At 40.4% G+C, this 18316-nt stretch overlaps 2 protein-coding genes across 13 annotated transcripts in view; both read right to left on the minus strand.

Moving 5' to 3' along the window:
• The window catches only part of TTC33 (tetratricopeptide repeat domain 33), a 75225-nt gene extending 70037 nt beyond the window's left edge, over positions 1 to 5188 (minus strand). The window contains exon 1 of one of the 7 annotated variants that reach the window (XM_051853785.2): positions 5079 to 5188. Coding sequence is in view for 1 of the 7 variants with exons in the window: in XM_070056677.1 (XP_069912778.1) it covers positions 1813 to 1877 (65 nt within the window). In the remaining 6 variants the exon portion in view is untranslated. Of the gene's footprint in view, positions 1 to 1812; positions 1893 to 4513 lie in introns of those variants that run through there. The other 6 variants (XM_008262149.4, XM_008262146.4, XM_002713995.5 and 3 more) reach the window with 6 other exon arrangements.
• A 3097-nt stretch (positions 5189 to 8285) lies between these two features.
• Positions 8286 to 18316, minus strand: part of PRKAA1 (protein kinase AMP-activated catalytic subunit alpha 1) — a 32033-nt gene continuing 22002 nt past the window's right edge. For 4 of the 6 annotated variants that reach the window (XM_070056674.1, XM_070056673.1, XM_051853781.2 and 1 more), the window contains 5 exons: positions 18059 to 18146; positions 14423 to 14647; positions 13479 to 13965; positions 13247 to 13373; positions 8286 to 11963 (listed from right to left, as the gene is read on the minus strand). In XM_070056674.1, coding sequence (XP_069912775.1) covers positions 11719 to 11963; positions 13247 to 13373; positions 13479 to 13965; positions 14423 to 14647; positions 18059 to 18146 — 1172 coding nt within the window. In that variant the 3' untranslated portion in view covers positions 8286 to 11718. The remainder of the gene's footprint in view (positions 11964 to 13246; positions 13374 to 13478; positions 13966 to 14422; positions 14648 to 18058; positions 18147 to 18316) is intronic. The other 2 variants (XM_070056675.1, XM_070056676.1) reach the window with 1 other exon arrangement.

An 18316-nucleotide genomic window follows, 5' to 3' on the forward strand; every position in this document is an offset into this window, starting at 1 on the left:
GGGACAAATAGCATACGTTTTCCCTGATCTGTGATAACTAATAGAGCATTTAAAGAAAATCCATAGAAGTGAAATTGACACTTTGAGAAGCAGTGACTGGAACCCTTGTCACAACTGATAAAGGATTAATATCCAGAATCTAAAAAGATTCAAAAAAAAATCCAGTCAGGTGCCCAAATTCTTAATGAATATGAGGAAAGGCAAATAAAACCACAGCAATCAACAAATATACAGGTTGACAGAGATGAACCAAATGCTTTCCACAGCAGCAGGTATTTTTATTCACTTTTTAAAGTATTTATGTATTTATCTGAAAGGCAGTGTGACAGAGAGAGAGAGAGAGATAAACAGAGATCTTCTATCCACTGGTTTACTCCCTAAATGCTCACAACAGTCAGGTCTGACCCAGGTCTGACCCAGGTCTGGGCCAGGCCCAAGCCAGGAGCCAGTAACTCCATCCTGATCTCCCGAAATATAGGTGGTAGGGACTCAAGTACTTGGATCATCTTTCACAGCCTTCCCAGGAACATTAGCTGGAAGCTGCATCAGAAGCAGTGCAGCCAAGCCTTGAATTGGCACTCCACATGGTGTCCTGGCATAGCCAAGTGCTGGCTTAACCTGCTGTGTCACAATGCCTATGCGCAGGTATTTTTAGAAAACTCTAACAAAGTAACGGATTAGAATCTATACTTGGGGGCTGCCTCTGTGGTGTAGTGGGTTAAGTCCCTGCCACCTGCACTGCCGGCATGCCATGTGGGCACCAGTTCTAGTCCCAGGTGCTCCACTTCCGACCCAGCTCTCTGCTATGACCTGGGAAAGCAGTAGATGGCCTTGGGCCCTTGCACCCACGTGGGAGACCTAGAAGAGGCTCTTGGCTCCTGGCTTTAGATCGGCACAGGTCCAGCTGTTGCAGGCAATTGGAGAGTGAACCAGTGGATGGAAGACCTCTCTCTCCCTCTGCCTCTCCTCTCTCTGTGTAACTCTGACTTTCAAATAAATAAATAAATCTTTTAAAAAAAAGATATCAAGATAAAATAAATCTTATATTTACAATTGTCCCTAAAGAAAACACAAATGATACAGGGTGGCCATGAGACATGAGATACATGCATCCTATTATTATCAGAGCGTTTCTGTTCAAGCCTCAGCTCTGCTTCCAATTCCAGCTTCCTGTTCATGTATACCCTGGGAGCAGCAGGTAACGGCCCAAGTACTTGGTTCCCTGTTACCCAGGAGGGAATCCCAGGTTGTTTCGGGCTCCTGACTTTTGACTGGCTTAGCCTTGGCTGTTGCCAGCATATAGGGAGTGAATCAGCAGATGGAAGCTCTTTTTATGTCTCTTTCTGTTGTTCAAATAAATAATAAACAAATAAAATAAAAATGATGGTTTAATTTTATGGCTTCAAGTTTCCCAATGGAACTTTGCTTCTACATTAGCAATGTGAGGCACCAGGTAGTGTGGGAACCCTATTAACACTAACAGAAACCTGGTGAATTTACTGAAAGCAAATTACATCAGAAATCACTGGTCAGGTGTGTGATTACTAGGAGCAGGGGACAGAGTATGGAAGAAAGGAAAATGTGATCATTCAAACTGTCATGACCTTCCCTGTCTTTGAACTCAAACCTTATTACAAATATAATTGCTTAGGGGCCGGCACTGTGTTTCAGTAGGTTAAGCCTTCACCTGTGGTGCCTGCCTCCCAAATGGACACCAGTTCGTGTCCTGGTTGCTCCTCTCCCAATCCAGCTCTCTGCTTATGGCCTGGGAAAGCAGTGGAAGAACCCAAGTGCTTGGGTCCCTGCACTCACGTGGAGACTGGAAAAAACTCCTGCTCCTGGCTTCGGATCCTCCCAGCTCTGGCCGATGCAGACATCACGTTGCTAGGGAGTGAAGCAGTAGGTGGAAGACATTTCGATTTGTCTCTCCCTCTCTGTCTGTAACTCTGCCTCTCAAATAAATAAGTAAAATCTTTAAAAAAAAAAAAAAATAGTGCCTAGGACAGGTACAGGTTAAGCCCAATATGGTGGTTCTGAACTATGTATGAAAAGGTCTCACACACACTACTGTCTCAGGTTTTTGTGTCATTCTCCCTTACAAATCCCTTGAGATCCTCTAGAAATCAGAGGCTGGCACTCTCAAGACAGAATAAGATTATAAAGGTACAAGAAGACTGACACTAATGGAAAAGTTTCACCTTAAAGTGAGGGGTGAGAAAAGGAGTTAATATCAAGTGAAAAGTGGCCGGCGCCACGGCTCACTTGGCTAATCCTCCACCTGCGATGCCGGCACACCAGGTTCTAGTCCCAGTTGGGGCGCCGGGTACTAGTCTCGGTGGCTCCTCTTCCAGTCCAGCTCTCTGCTGTGGCCCGGGAAGGCAGTGGAGGATGGCCCAAGTGCTTGGGTCCCTGCACATGGGTCCCCTCCCATGCGGAGGGGAGACTGGGAGGGAGCACCCAGCTCTTGGCTTCAGATTGGCGCAGCGCCGGCCGTAGCGGCCATTAGGGGACTGAACTAACGGAAGGAAGACCTTTCTCTCTGTTTCTCTCTCTCACTATCTATAACTCTACCTGTCAAATAAAAAAAAAGTTTAAAAATAAATAAATAAAATTAAAAAAAAAAATCAAGTGAAAAGTAAAGGCATGAGGCGGTGTGAAGGGAACCCTGCTTCATATTTCTCAAGGAAATTGGAGGCTAATCATCTTCTCACAGTAAAGCACAAATGCTTCCAAGCACTTGAGAAAAATGAAGAAGATATGAAATAATCACCATAGAAACAAGAAACAGTAGTAAGAAATGAATAAACATATCAAACAGACTCAAGGGCCTACTGAGTCCATAAAGCTTGAAGCTGTTACCGAGGCCATTAGCAGTTTTGTATTTCTTCAAAAGTGTCTGGTGACGCAGGCGGCTAGGCTACCACCTGTGGCACGGGCATGCCATAGCAGAGCCCTGGTTACAGTCGTGAAAGCTCCACTTCAGATCCAGTTCCCTGCTAATGCACCTGGGAACGCAGGGGGAAATGGGCCAAGTACTTGGACTCACGCCACCCACGTAGAAGACCCAAATAAAGGTCCAGGCTCCTGGCTTCTGTGGCCATTTGGGGAATGAATCAGTGAATGAAAGATCTCTTTTTCTGTCTCTCCCCCCATGTCACTCTACCTTTCAAATAAGTAAAATAACTCTTTAAAACAACAAAGTATCTGGAGACCACAGAGTACAGTCAATCACAGTACATAATCAAAGCTGCAAGAGATTAAACAAAGAATGCTATGAGGTCACATAAGCTCATGAAGGACCTGTTTTTAAGACTAAAAGTTAGCCGGTATTAAAGAAGGAGCAAGTCATTGAACATATGCAAAACACTTTCCAATTTGGAAAATTCAACACTCCAGGTTGATTCAGATATTTTAAATGAAGAAGGCAAGTACAAATAGGGAAAGACTATGGTCACTGGATTTTTATGGATAAAAATGTTCTAAAATTTATTGTTTTGATGGTTGCATAACTCTGAGCAACACACATTTCAAAGGGATGAATTGCATTATGTGTGAATCACATATCAATAAAGCCATTTTCATAAAATATGTATATTTAATAGTATAAGTTTACTGTTCTTGTAAGGCCATCTGAACATGAAATTAAAACTTGTAAAGTGGGGCTGGCACTGTGGTGCAGCAGGTTAAAGCCCCAGCCTGCAGTGCTGGCACCCGGTATGTTCGAGTCCTGGCTGCTCCACTCTGATCCAGCTCTCTGCTATGGCCTGGGAAAGCAGTAGAAGATGGCCCAAGTCCTTGGGCCCCTGCACCCACGTGGGACACCCGGAGGGAGCTCCTGGCTCCTGGCTTCAGATCAGCTCAGCTCTGGCCGTTGCAGCCAATTGGGGAGTGAACCAGAGGATGAAAGACCTCTCTCTCTCTCTGACTCTACGTCTCTCTGTAACGCTTTCAAATAAGTAAAATAAACTTTAAAAAAAAAAAACTTATAAAGGAGGTTTACTAAATCTATATTCAAATACGCAAGATGCCAACATCCTGGACTTGATAGTTTTCCACCAGAGTAAGAAACTCCACGGCTAAGTCACAATCACAGATGATTCATGCTACACCCAGCAGCCCAAACTCAACATTCTACATAGAATAATACTTAATGCATGCCATAAAAGTGCGCTAGGACGTTGTATTCTAAAGTCTCGCACAATGATCCCCACAGCAGGCGCTCAGTAACTGACTGCTGACAGCGTGACATTTTCCCCCCTCCGCGCCGCAAGCCAGGGAACCCTTGTCTGAACTGCTCGCGAGAATGCGGCACCTGGGAAGAGAGGCCACTGGTGGAACGTGACCAGGAAATCACACCCCGAAGGGTAACGAGATGTACTCAGAGGTGGGGAATGAAAGAAAATGTCCAGACAAGGTTGCAAGAGAGAAGCCAATAGTAGCGACTCTGCTTTCATTAGCCAACAATCAAAACGTTCCTAATGGCAAAGTTCAGAGGGGCTACCCTGGTCATCACCTGCGAGATCGCCAGACCGACCCCCAGCCCCAGGTCCGTCCACGCTGGGTGGGAAGCCAGCTCTGTTCACTCCTCCCACCGCTCAAGAAAGGTCAAAGCCCCGCGGTCCGCCGCGCGGCGGTGCAGGCGCAGGCCCGACCCCCCGAGGCGCTCCTGTCCCTAGGGACAAGCCTCGGTGTCCCGGCTACGTCAGACTTCCGTCAAGTTTCAATTCTTACTTCTGGCGTTCTTTTTTTCCCTTCCCACAACACCTACTCGCCTCGCTTTCCTCCTGTTGTCCGGCTTCCACCGCGCACCGGTTAGCCTCACACTCCCGTGGTCCAGTGTTTACATTCCGCTTGCCCTTTGACTCCCGGAAGCGGAAGTCACCACGCCCGACCGCCTACCTGCCGGCCTTTCCTCCCTGGTTTTCCTAAGACACGGGTTGGGCCCACCCAGGGGGCATCCAAACACCCGAGAGAAGAGGGTATAAGAGCGACAACTGCAAGCCTTTCCTCATGCGCCAAAGCCTTCTCCAGCACCACAAGTCCCAGTAGCCACTACGGCCTCGCCCCCGCCGCATTACCTTTTGGGACTTGTAGTCAAAGCCGCTGGGCTCGGAGCGCCCTCTAGCAGCCGCTCGAAGCGTCTGGCGCGTGGGAGACCGCAGTGCGCGAGCGCGGGAAAATGGTGCCGCGGCGTCTGACGAGAGACGACAGCCCACACGCTCCCCCCAAGCCGCGCTGTGGGGCGCGGCGCATCGTAAAGCGGGAGGCAGGGGAAAGATGTTGAGGAGCAAAGGGCTCACGTGCGGTCCTGCGCTAAAATAAGTGGACGCTGGAACGGAGGAGACTGGCCAGGCAGAGGACGGAGACGCAAAACTCGACGGAAGAATGTTGAGGGGCGAGGGGCGGGAGGGCTGTGACTGAAACGTTCTTCCCGTGGAAGCGACGTTGGGCCCAGAAGGAGAATTATTGTCTGAAAGTATGTGTGGATCATGTCTCGAAAATAAGTGGGCAAATGTAGCTCAGGTGTGTGTTCAGGAGACTGAAAAAGAGTGTCCGTTTCCCGATACCTCTGTGTTGCGCAAGGAGGAGCACGTTGGGGAGACCGGGCTTTCCCAGCCTCGGCTGAGGGAGGGGGCTGCCCTGGGTCGTGTAGGGTGACTGACTGGCAGCGCGCCCTGGGGTCTACCCGCTAGGCGCCACTGGCGTGCCTGCCGCCCGCACCAGTTCTGGCAATCAAATGGTTTCCCCAGATAGTTACCTAATCTGCCCCTGCATGAGAAAGCCTTGCCGCCCACCGCGCCGGTCAGAATCGAGTGCAAACCCTGATCCTCAGAGGCGACGAACATACTAATATGAAGACGTCATTTGCCCTTTTCACCTCGTTGATATGCCTGTGCGCTGAGGGTGAGAACTGACCGATGGTTGGTTAAAACCGCTGGCAGCTCAGCGCCGGGTCCTGACTCCAAAGCGTACAGCAGGCGTTGTGTGCTTGGTTGGCCACGACTAGCTCATAGTGAGAAAACACGTGCTGTCCTTGATGCAGTATATCGGGGTGCCTGCTTCAAGTCCCTGCGAGGCGTCTTCTCCAGCTTCCTGTTAATGCCCACCCTGGCAGGCAGCAGGTGGTGGCTCAAGTGCTTGGGTCCCTGCCACCCCCGTGGGGACACCCAGATGCAGATCCTGGTTCCTGGCTTTGGCCTGGCCCAGCCCTGGCTTGTTGGGGGCATTTGGAGAGTGAACCAGTGGAAGGAAGATATTTCTGCCACTCTTCCAAGTGGATGTAAATATACATTTTAAAAAATAATGTAAGGCCGGCGCCACGGCTCAATAGGCTAATCCTCCACCTTGCGGCGCCGGCACACAGGGTTCTAGTCCCGGTTGGGGCGCCGGGTTCTTTCCTGGTTGCCCTTCTTCCAGGCCTGCTCTCTGCTGTGGCCAGGGAGTGCAGTGGAGGATGGCCGAAGTGCTTGGGCCCTGCACCCCATGGGAGACCAGGAGAAGCACCTGGCTCCTGCCATCCGATCAGCGCGGGTGGCCATTGGAGGGTGAACCAACGGCAAAGGAAGACCTTTCTCTCTGTCTCTCTCTCTCACTATCCACTCTGCCTGTCAAAAAATAAATAAATAATTTGAAACTTTAGAAATCATTTTTTTTCTATTTGATGCGGTAAAATTTTTTATTGAAACTTCTGATTGAGGACTCGGCTTTTACAAATGAAATTATGATGCGTCAAGGAAAAACAGTAGTATTATAAACTGATTTATATATATTTTCCTCACAGAACACAACTTTTATTTAAAAGAACAACTGATAGAGTGGCTTCTCAACCTGGTGCATTTAAGAGACCTTTCTTGAAAATCTACAAAAGGAGCTTGTTACTTCAAGAAAAACAAGTTGTATCCAGCTTTGTGGCATAGTGAGTTAAGCCACCATCTGCAATGCCTGCATCCCATATGGACAATTGTTCAAGTCCCAGCTGCTCCACTTTTGATCCCGCTCTTTGCTAATGTGCCTTGGAAAGCAGCAGATGGGAGTACTTGGGCCCCTGCCACCTACGTGGGAGACCTGGATGAAGCTCCTGGCTCTTGGCTTCAGCTTGGCACAGCCCTGACCATTGCAGCAGTTTGGGGGATGAACCAGCTAGCAAAAGATCTATCTCTACGTTTTAAATAAAACGAAAGAAAGAGCAAGAACAAGGGCGGGGCGGGGGAGGAAACGGAAAAGGAAATGGAGGAAAGTTAGTGTTGCCAACCAAGATTTTAAGCAAAAATTATGATTTTGGAAAAACTGTCTTTGCCATGACTTCAACAGTTTACCAATCCTCAGTTTCTGGTAAGATTAGTGGTGACCTCTATTAAAGTCTATCAAAAAAATCTAACTCCCTATGAATAATTCTACTTTATGGTTACATACATAGTGCTTAGTTCATACTAGCCATGAGGGGATGTAGTTTGTAAATAATCAAATGGTGCTTGAGGTTATGCCGCTTTCTAGGGGTCTTTCCCAAATCTCCCAGGTAACTTAACCTTTATCTACATTACTCTGGTAAAGGCTACCTCCCACTAAATTTTTACACTTCACCACCATTTCTCTAATTTAATTACTTTGGTCCATGATCTTGATTCACCCACCTATTGATTTATTTAAAGCATTGACTATGCCCTCTTTTTCTAGACAACATCATAACCTTCCAAGTTGCTAAAAACCCTCAATTTATCACAGTTAACTTTATTGGCATTTACAATAAATAAAAGTTTATTTACAGTAAATACAACAGTCCAATAAATATTGACTTTTCAAATTTCTTGTACAATTTTGTAGTCAGGATAGATGCCTAGAACAATTTAGTTAAAATTCCCTAAAATATTCACTTTATATGCTATTCATAACATTCTTTGGTACTGTTTTCATTTGCTACTTTAAGGAAAGAATGCCAGCAATCTAGCACAAACCCTCCCTAACAAAGCCATAAGGATACAAAATTTAGTCCTAATTGAATTCTAACAATAGTGTGATTCTAACCAAATCCAATATTAACTGATATATGGCAGTTGCTTTGGATTTTACTGTGATTACCTTAATACTCCCTTTAGGTGGTTGATTCTTAGGTGAAATCAAAACTAATTCAGCTGAGACAAAAATCACAATCTTTAAATTCTAAAATTTGACTAAGTGCTGTGTTTTATACCTAAGTTCATTGTTAAGGAAAACACACATGTATTCAGCCATGAGCAAGCTTTTTTCCCCCATATAATTTTTCCAGAAGGTAAAAAAGACATAACAGATGAAAAATGAAGTTCATCTTTATTATACCATCTAAGTCAAGGTACTTGAAATTGTATACTCCAATCAAAACATAAACCACAAAGATTGATTTCTACCCTTCTTACAGTTTAGTTATGTTGAATGTGGAACTTCATTCATCGTGTCAGAACTCACAATGAAAATGAGATTTCTGTTGTGGTTGGGAAGATGGGGGAAAGAGTTAAGGAAAAAAAGATTTAGACAACACACTTTTTTTTTTTTTTTCATTCCAAAGGGGCCAGTGGGAACAGAGATGCATGGGGTTCATCTAGCCACAGGCCACAGAACATTAATCAGTGCAAATGGTATTACTGCAAGATCAAAAAGAGCAGTGTAAGGATGGGTGGGAAGAATTTTGTATAAAATTATCTAAAACTCTGAAAAAGTATAAAAGCATCTTAAGAAAATGATATAATCAACATAAAAGCAATGGAATTTGTTTCAGTGAAATTATTTTAAATTAGATATGATATATAAGCTCCCATATGCCCCAACCTGGTAGAAAAGTTCCTTTCAGTGAGAAATCAATTTTAATGGCAAAATTTTTACATATCAGTAAAATCTGTTATATTTAAAACTATGTATACAGTACATTTCTGGCAAGAACCTCATATATCTTTCAGTTGTCAAGACAAAGTAAAAATATGGTTGCATAAAATCACAAAAAATATAAATTGCCTGAAAAAATAAAAAAGATTAAAAATCATCTGCATTGACTCCCTTTACATCTTCAAAATTAGTAAGAATTTGCAAACTACAATAAATTTGTGAAAATTCTATTTCAATCTTGACACGCTTAACCAAACATTGTCATTTCAAATATCCTAGCTTAAAAAAGAATTTACTGCAATAGTCTGTGCATTTTTTATACTATTTGTACAAGTGCAATATTTAAATATTCAAAATAAAACTCAGTAACTAAAAGTAATCACAATAACTTATAAAAGAAGCAAAGTTTACAAAATTAACAATTTTTAGAAGTTCCTATTTAACTCATTCCTCTTTATATACCCACCCTCCCCACAACAGCTTACAGACATTACTTAGTTCTATATACAATTCTGTAACTTTAAAAATACAGTCTTCTGTTGTTAATATCAGGAACATAATGCTGCATTTTGAGAGCCTAAGTGATATCAATATCCCCAAAACAGAGCTACATACAAGTCATAAATACATTTTTGAACTCATATTTAAAATGGAACTTCTTTCAGTTTAACTAACTTCAAATTCAAAATCGAATACAACAAGCCCTGAAGAAAAAGAAGCAAGAATACTCTTATGAACTCAGTGCATGATTTTAGAGATGCTGGAGTCAAATTTATAACTTCAATAACCACTTATACAAGTTACATGATATTTGAGTACATTAGTATCTGGTTACTTGCCCAGAAGAAATCCTAAAACGCAATGATTCTTTAAAAAGTTCTGTTACAATGGGGAACTGATAAATATCAAAAAGGAATAAATTTCTTGAAGTTTAAATAATAATATAAGGCAAATACGGGTAAATATACATTTTTATTAGCATACACATGATACCATTTTTATCTGAGGCAACTTTTAGTCATCAATTATACCTGTTATATGATGCTATAAACTAAGTGAATAAGAGAAAATATAAATGTAAATCATAGATCTTAGGAAGAATAAACATCAACAGCATAATGCTAATTAAAAAAAAAAAAAACAGGGCAGGCATCTGGCCTAGTGGTTGACACCCGTATCCCATATCTGAGTGCTCCAGTTCAAATCCCCACTCTGCTCCTTTTCCATTTTTCTGCTAATAAAGAACCTGGGAGGCAGAGGGTGATAGCTTAAATAGTTGGTTCCCTGGCACCCATGTGGGAAAACAAACACTAAATTCCTGATTCCACCTGACCAACCCCACTACTGAGGGCATTTGAAGACTGAACCTGTAGACTGAAATTCTCTGCCTTACTGTCTCTGCCTCTCAAAGAAATTTTTAAAAACCTAAAACAAATGTGACCATTTAGAACTGATTTGTTCTACCTTGTATCAATTAATGTTCTATATTACTAAACAGCTATAACCAAATGCAATGTGTAAACTAGCTGGACGCTGGCTTAAAATACCAAGCTATAAAAGAAATCTGGAAGGCTAACGGGGAAATATAAATATGGGTTGAGTTTTAGATGCCATTAAGTAATTACTAAGTTTAATGGTTTTATGGATTTTTAGTAGAATGTCATTATTTTTAGGAGATACTTGAAGTATTTAGAAGTGATAAATGTGTAACATCCCAAAGGTTCAGGGTAAAAAAGTATATAAATACACACATGGATTTGCATACCTATTTGTTACTATACATATATGAGGGAGCTTCAAAAAGTTCATGCAAAACTCACATTCTCTAATTCCCTTTTTCCATAAACTTTCTGAAGCCTTCTCATATAGCTATAAAGAAAGCAAATATGGCAAAACATTAATAACTGTTCGATTTAAGTGGCAGATACAAATGTGATCACCCTACAGTCTTCCAGCTTCTATTTTTTTAAAATGGTCATATTAAAATTGGGGGACAAAAGCCAGATCAAAATATTTAAAAGTTTATGAGAAATAATTTTTCTATGCATTCAATCAATTTCAAAGCTACATAATCAAATGGCTAGAAATTTTTGCATACATTCAATACTGGCTGACATAACGAGCCAGAGGAATTTGTGAAATTGGCAAAAACAACATTATTTATTTACAGTATATGCAACCCAGCTCTTGAAAGAAAAAGAGCACTTTATATACAGAATATAGCAGGGCAAATTGTAAGATTAAACATAGTGCCTAGAGTACCTGAATATATAAATTCTTTGTAATTTTGTACTTACCAAGCTAAAGAAAAAATTTAAATTGAGTCTAATATCTGATATGACTTATGACATAGTACAGAATTTTAAAAGGTAAATATGGAAGAAGTTATCCAGATTGTTACTACTTACTGGAAGATACTAGCTATTTAAGAAGTTAGGCTCATTAAACAAAATCACCTATAATGGTCTCTGGGAATTTAGGCAAATATTTATTGAATGAACTTATGAAGTAAATATAACATATAAACATGTAATAACACATGAAGGCCTTTATGGTAAATTAATATTCTGCAAAGTCCTGTGTACACTAAATATAAAATAGCAAAAAATCAAGTGAGCCTGAGACCTATAATTCACTGTGTGTATATTATGCCAGATGCCTAACGAACAATAAACAACAAAATTATCTTAATTCATTTCTGCACATTAGGCTTTAAACTATTAATCATGTTCCGATCCCTGTGCAAATTGCATTCTAAAAGGCTAATCCTCAGAATTATGTATAACTTGATTGCAAATGGAAGCATTTGGCTGTTATTTATTATGCATGCTTATTGCTATCAAAGAAATAAGCAAAGTTTTAGATTCACTGTGCAAGTATTTTGATTAGATTTGCACACATCTCAAAAAACTCTATTGTGTGACTCCCAGGTCTTGGAGTTAAGTCAACAGTAGAAGAGTCAAGTGAGGTCACAGATGAGGTAAGAGAAACTTCTGAGGATTTTCCTTGAGCCTCGGCATCTGAATCATTCCGTTGGCAAGGTCGATAGTTGCTAATTGATCCCGATCTCTGTGGAGTAGCTGTCCCTGATTTGGCTTCTGTAATTTCATCTGAGTAAAAAAAAAATTTCAATTTATTATAATCAATGACCTCCCCTCAAAGTTTCTTAACAGTATAGATTTGCTTCTTTAAAACTACTAACCAGCTATTAAGAACATGTTTAATAACTCCTAAAATATAGGCCATGAGCCTATGTTAAACCATTCACCTTTTTTATATGTAGCATATATGTGTATTCTTTTGATGAATACAGTATATAACTACTTAGCAGCCTTACAAAGATTAAAATTCTAGGGCACTAACAACCTGGGTTTTAATAAACATCATGCTCTAACAATAAAAATTAATCTTTCTGTTTCAAAATCATATAACCAATGCACTTAAAACTTGGAAGCTATCTTAGAAATCATCTCATCCAACCACTCATTTTGCTAACACATAAACCCAAAAAAGTTAAATGCTTTGGCTAAAGTAACAAATGAACAGAAAGGTGAAGTCCGGAACCCAAGTCTCCTAACAGCTCAGTACTTTTTACTCTCTATGTTCTCACAATTGGCAATCTCATAAAACAGCAATTCTAATCAATAAAATCAAAGAAAAGCTATACTTAGGAACACAATACAAAAATAGTAAATAGTCAGTCAATTGGTAAACTCAGGTGCTAATAAACCTAAGACTGGAATTTGTTTTATTCCAAATACACTGAGAAAAATTAAACTCATTCCATATATCAAGCTGGATTAGTATGTGTTAGCAGATAAGCACTATCTAGACATAAAAATAAAGCTGACAGATAGATGTGGCCAGCAGATCAGAACTCAAATCTGTCTTTCTGATAATTTGTAGGTACTATCTTTGAGTTTATAAAGAAGAGAACAATACATAGGTGAACCCATCTATAAATTCCATGCAGTCCTCCACAAACAAAGGTGACATCATTATCTTAATTGACATCAATATCTTAATAACTGACATCATTTGGCCAATAAAAAAATTGCTAATAACTTTGTACTTTTGAAAATAATAACAAATAAAAACTTATATCAAAGTCAAATTTTATTTCTAAGTACAAAATTTTATCTTACACAAAAATAATTTAAAAATCTGGCAGAAAACTATCACTTTAAGATTTTTACCTGAAAATATTTTTAAAAGAATACAGTTTAAGATAAAAGAATAACAAGACTCAAAAAAGAAAAAAAAAAAGATTCACAAAGACACAAGAATTCATTTTTATATTCCTTTACTATTGACTTAGTAGGAATAAGAAAGTTCAAAAGCCAAGTAATAAGGTCTAATATATTATCTACATGGTTTTGTGTGATTTACATACCATCAATACTACGGAAATCCAGTAAGTAAGTTCTACTATCCACTTGGTATAACTGTAGACTCATTTTGGAATATGTGCTAGTCACAGGATTCTTTCTTCGTACACGCAAATAATAGGGGTTAACAACCTAGCATTTGGTATAGAAAAAACAAAGTCAAGTCAATTCTATAAAACATTGTATAGACTACAGGTTTGCCAAGTGTGTTAACAATTAGGTTTCTTTCTTTCTTACCTTCCATTCATAATCTAATTGTTTAATTGCTCTACATACTTCTGCCATGATATCATTTGGTCGACTTTGACTTCTAATTCCCAAATGCCATTTTGCTTTCCTTACACCTTGGTGTTTGGATTTCTGTGGATTTAATTCATCAAGGGTATGGCGTGCCCTTGGTGTTTCAGCAACCAAAAATGGTACTCTTTCAGGATGGGGCCGAGTTAAATGATGATCATCAAGAAAAGAATCAGGTGGGCTTGTTGCCAAGTAGAAATCTTTGGCTTCATTCATTATTCTCCTGTTATCTATTATGAGGTGGTACGCAACTGCCAGCGGGTCCTGATGATTTCTGTTATAAAGGCAGCTGAGAACCTCTTCTTCTGAGCATTCAAACTTTTCACAGACTTCTTTTAAGGCTTCATCATCAATCATGGTTGAACTATATGACGGATCCTCAGGAAAGAGATATTTTGGAAGGTCTTGTTTAAACCATTCATGTTCCCTGAGACAAAACAGCAGGATTGAGGAGAAGAATTTTAAGTAGATCTGAGACTGAAAGTAATAATTTGAGGAATTTAGGGTATATTATGGCATTACCAATTTTTTTAAACGGAGTTTCCTCTTCTAGTTTAATACTTTGAATATATTGAGAGGAATGCTGAAAGCTCCCTCTGATTTTAGGAGGGAGAAAGTATCAGTGAGAAAATAAATGTCTACATTTATATTTATAGCTTTGGAACCAATGACAATGGAAAAGAACAGCTTACTTCCAGCTCAGAAATAGAACCTTGTAGCTTCCCTGTATAATTTATAACATTGGATATGACTTAACAAAAGAATTTAGTAACATGTTAAAAAAACAAGGATTACACTGTATATTCTGTTCTGCAACTTCTTCTTTCACATAACTTACATCTAGTATACTGTTAGATCAGAAAATTTCCAAGTTGCTTTACTACCTGATATCTTTGATGGTGGCCCTCTTCATGGGATCCACCTGCAGCATGTGTTTCAGAAGGCTAATCACCGAAGAATTTAAATACTGAGGAGTATAAAAGATCCCATCACATATCTTCTTAAAAAGAGTTGGCACATGATCATCATCAAATGGAAGAGTTCCACATAATAAAGCATAGAGAATAACACCACTGCTCCATATGTCTACTTCTGGGCCTGCATACAATCTGTAACAAGAAGTACCAACTGGATTAAATGGTCATTAATGATTCAAGAGTCACTGAAGTGGTCAAAAATTAAAATTTGGACATTTCTTAGAGAACAATCAGAATATGGTTTTTATAACTATGGCTGCATGCTACATTCAGGTCTTAATTCTATAAATATTATTTCTGGGAAAACAAAGTCAAGAAGTCTTGTCAATTTCAGACTCTGACTTGAGCTGGTGTTGTGCATAGTAGGCCAAACCGCTGCTTGCAAAGCCTGAATCCCATATCAGAATGCCAGTTTGAGTCCTAGCTGCTCAACTTCCAATCCGCCTCTGTGCTCATGTGCCTAGGAAAGCAGCAGAGGATGACCCAAATATTTGGGCCCCTGCCACCCATATGGAAGACCCAGATGGAGTTCCTGGTTTCTGGCTCCTGGCTTCAGTATGGCCCAGCCCTGGTTGTTGTGACCATTTAGGGAGTGAACCAGTGGATGGAAAACATGTCTCGGGGCTGGAGCTGTGGTACAGTGGGTTAAAGCCCTGGCCTAAAACACTGGCATCCCACATGGGTGCCGGTTCTAGTCCCGGCTGCTCCTCTTCCAATCCAGCTCTCTGCTATGGCCTGGGAAAGCAGTAGAAGATGGCCCAAGACCTTGGGCCCCTGCACCCACATGGGAGACCCGGAAGAGCTCCTGGCTCCTGGCTTTGGATTGGCTCAGCACCAGCCATTGCAGCCATCTGGGGAGTGAACCAGCGGATGGAAGACCTCTCTCTGTCTCTACCTCTCTGTAACTCTGTCTTTCAAATACATAAAATCTTAAAAAAAAAAAAAAAAAAATCCTGTCCCACTCACCTTCTCACTCCCTCTATCTCTCTGCCTTCCAAATAAGTAAATTAAAAAAAAAAAAAATTGCAGATGTGGCTAAAACCCTGTTCTTGCTATCTTACTGTGGCCCTCAAAGGATACTACCAATAGGGCCAACCCCTGAACAAACATCATTATTGAATTCAAAACCAGTGTTTTTCATTTTAGAGGAAACATTAAGTTCTTTAGTGATGGACTATGAGCTCACTCTCCCCATTAACCTGAGACACCCTACCAAGGTAAAAGGAGCCTGAGGCTGTGGAAGAAAGCCAAGCCAAGTGGTTCACGAAAGATTTTAATCAATTTGCAGTACACCATAAACACTTGCCTTAAGCTGCAGACTAGTTCGATCACCCCCAACTGCCGTAAGATAAAGACTAGTTAGATCCCGCATTCAAAGTCTGGCTTCAGGGAAAGGATTTCATTGAATTAACAAAAAGAGATTGTTGAACTGATCAAGAGATATATTTTTGAGAGTACAAGTTTCTTCAAAGAAAAACCTTATCCAAACTGGGAAAACTAGATATCAGTCAGTCTTTGCTACCACATTTTTTCTTATTTATTTAATCACATAGTCTCTAATATCCAGGACCTAAACTGTTTTGTTTCCAGAAGAATTAAGAAAGACACAAAAAATATAATATAAAAAGAATTGTGGACACTAGATATTAATGATGAAACTTGATTTATCTAAAAATTAGGTATTCTTCTTGCCTTTACACAAATACCAGTTCTTTTGAATACTCTAGGCAAGCAAGCTCATCAAAATAGAAAATGCTAGTGTTTCTGCACTGAGTTAATCAAAATATCAAATAAAGAAAGAAATGTGATTTGGATGAAAAGTTATTAAAAATTATAAAAGCTAGTAAACAAACAAGTTTCTGTGTTTTTAATTTCAGTGATATAGTGAAGAACAAAAGGTTATTCTGAGAAAAATTAAATTTTCTTGTTTTCTAAACTACTTAAAAAGCTGCACTCAAGGCTGGCATTCTGACATATGAGGTTAAGCCGCCGCCTGCAATGCGGGCAACCCATATGGGTTCCAGGTCAAATTCCAGCTTCTCCACTTCCAATCCCACTCCTTGCTAACGTGCCTGGGAAAGCAGCAAAGGATGGCCCAAATCCTCAGGTTCCTGTACCTATGTGGGAGATCTGAAAGAAGCTCCTGGCTCCTGGCTTTGGCCTGGCTCAGCCCTGGCCATTGAAGCCACTTAGGGAGTGAACCAGCATATGGAAGCTATCTCTTTCTCTCTTTCTCTCTTTCTCTCTTTCTCTCTCTCTCTCTCTCTCTCTCTGTAACTTTGCCTTTCAAATAAATAAATCTTGAGAAAAAAAAAAAGCTGTGCTCAAATCTTCATGTTCTCAATGCTGGTGGTTACTAAGTTGGCAGCATAAAATTCTTATATTATTGGTTTCTTGAAAGATTTAGGGAATGAAGATTCAACATAAATGAAGTCTGAAGATTTTATCAGTATTTCAGTTCAATTCTCCAAGATTCTTTCTTATCAGAAAACCTAAAGCCATCTCTTGAAAAAATAAAGCTACACATTATACTTTTAATCTAAGTACACAATAAACCATTCCTAGTTACTGAGTGCTTCTGTGTTACTCAACTTTTCAGTATTTTACCTACTTAAAACTCAGCTAGGGAAAAAATGAAAGTACTTTCATCCACCTACTTTAACATAATGTTGAGCGGCAAACCAACAATCTCCCCTATAAATGGAGTCATTAACTCTCATCCACTTACAATGTTTTATTTTTAAAAAGAATACTCCCGCAGCCAGAACTGTGGTATAGCAGGCTAAGCCTCTGCACTTGTGGTACCAGCATCCCATTGAGGCACTTGTTCGAGTCCTGGCTGCTCCGCTTCCAATACAGCTCTCTGCTATAGCCTGGGAAAGCAGTAGAAGATGGCCCAAGTGCCTGAGCCCCTGAACCCAGGTGGGAGACCTAGAAGAACCTCCTGGCTCCTGGCTTTGATTCAGGCCCAGCTCTGGCCATTGAGGCCATCTGGGGAATGAAGCAGCAGATAGAAGATGTTTCTCTCTGTCTCTCCCTCTCTCTGTAACTCCACCTCTCAAATAAATAAATAAAAATTTAAAAAAAAAATAATACTCCCAGGGGCTAGCACTGTGGCATAGTAGGTTAAGCCTCTGCCTCCCATATGGATGCCAGTTCAAGTCCAGGCTGCTCAACTTCCAATCCAGCTCCCTGCTAATGGCCTGGGAAAGCAGCTGAAGATGGCTCAAGTGCTTGGGCCCCTGCACACATGTGGGAGACTGGGAAGACACTCTTGGCTCCTGGCTTCGGATCAGCCCAGCTCCAGATGTTGAGGCCATCTGGAGAATGAACCAGCAAATGGAAGACGTCTCTGTCTTTCCCTCTCTCTGTAACTCTGCTCTCATATAAACCTTTAAAAAAATGAAAAAATACTCCCAGATAAGAAAATAATGAACTTTATATTTCTTTCATTAGAATTAAATATGACACTACAGACTAACAAAATCTAGGAGAAAAAGACAATTACAAATATATTAGGGGTGGGAGAGTGTCAAATACTACCTTCCAGAAATTACTTCTGGTGCAGCATAGTTGGGTGAGCCACAACTTGTTCTTAAAAATTCACCATCTGACATCATGTTTGAAAGACCTGAAAGTGCACAAAATTAGCTACTCAGGATTTTCCAAGGGCAAAAATAAAAACAAAACCCCATTAAATACAAAGTGAATTTATAAAGGAAAAATAAATTCATTTTTAAGAGTCAAATAATATTTCTTAAGCTGAAATGATGATTTTCTAATACTTAAATATTTGATTTT

Source organism: Oryctolagus cuniculus, chromosome 14 (assembly GCF_964237555.1).
Source record: "Oryctolagus cuniculus chromosome 14, mOryCun1.1, whole genome shotgun sequence".
Taxonomy (NCBI): Eukaryota; Metazoa; Chordata; class Mammalia; order Lagomorpha; family Leporidae; genus Oryctolagus; species Oryctolagus cuniculus.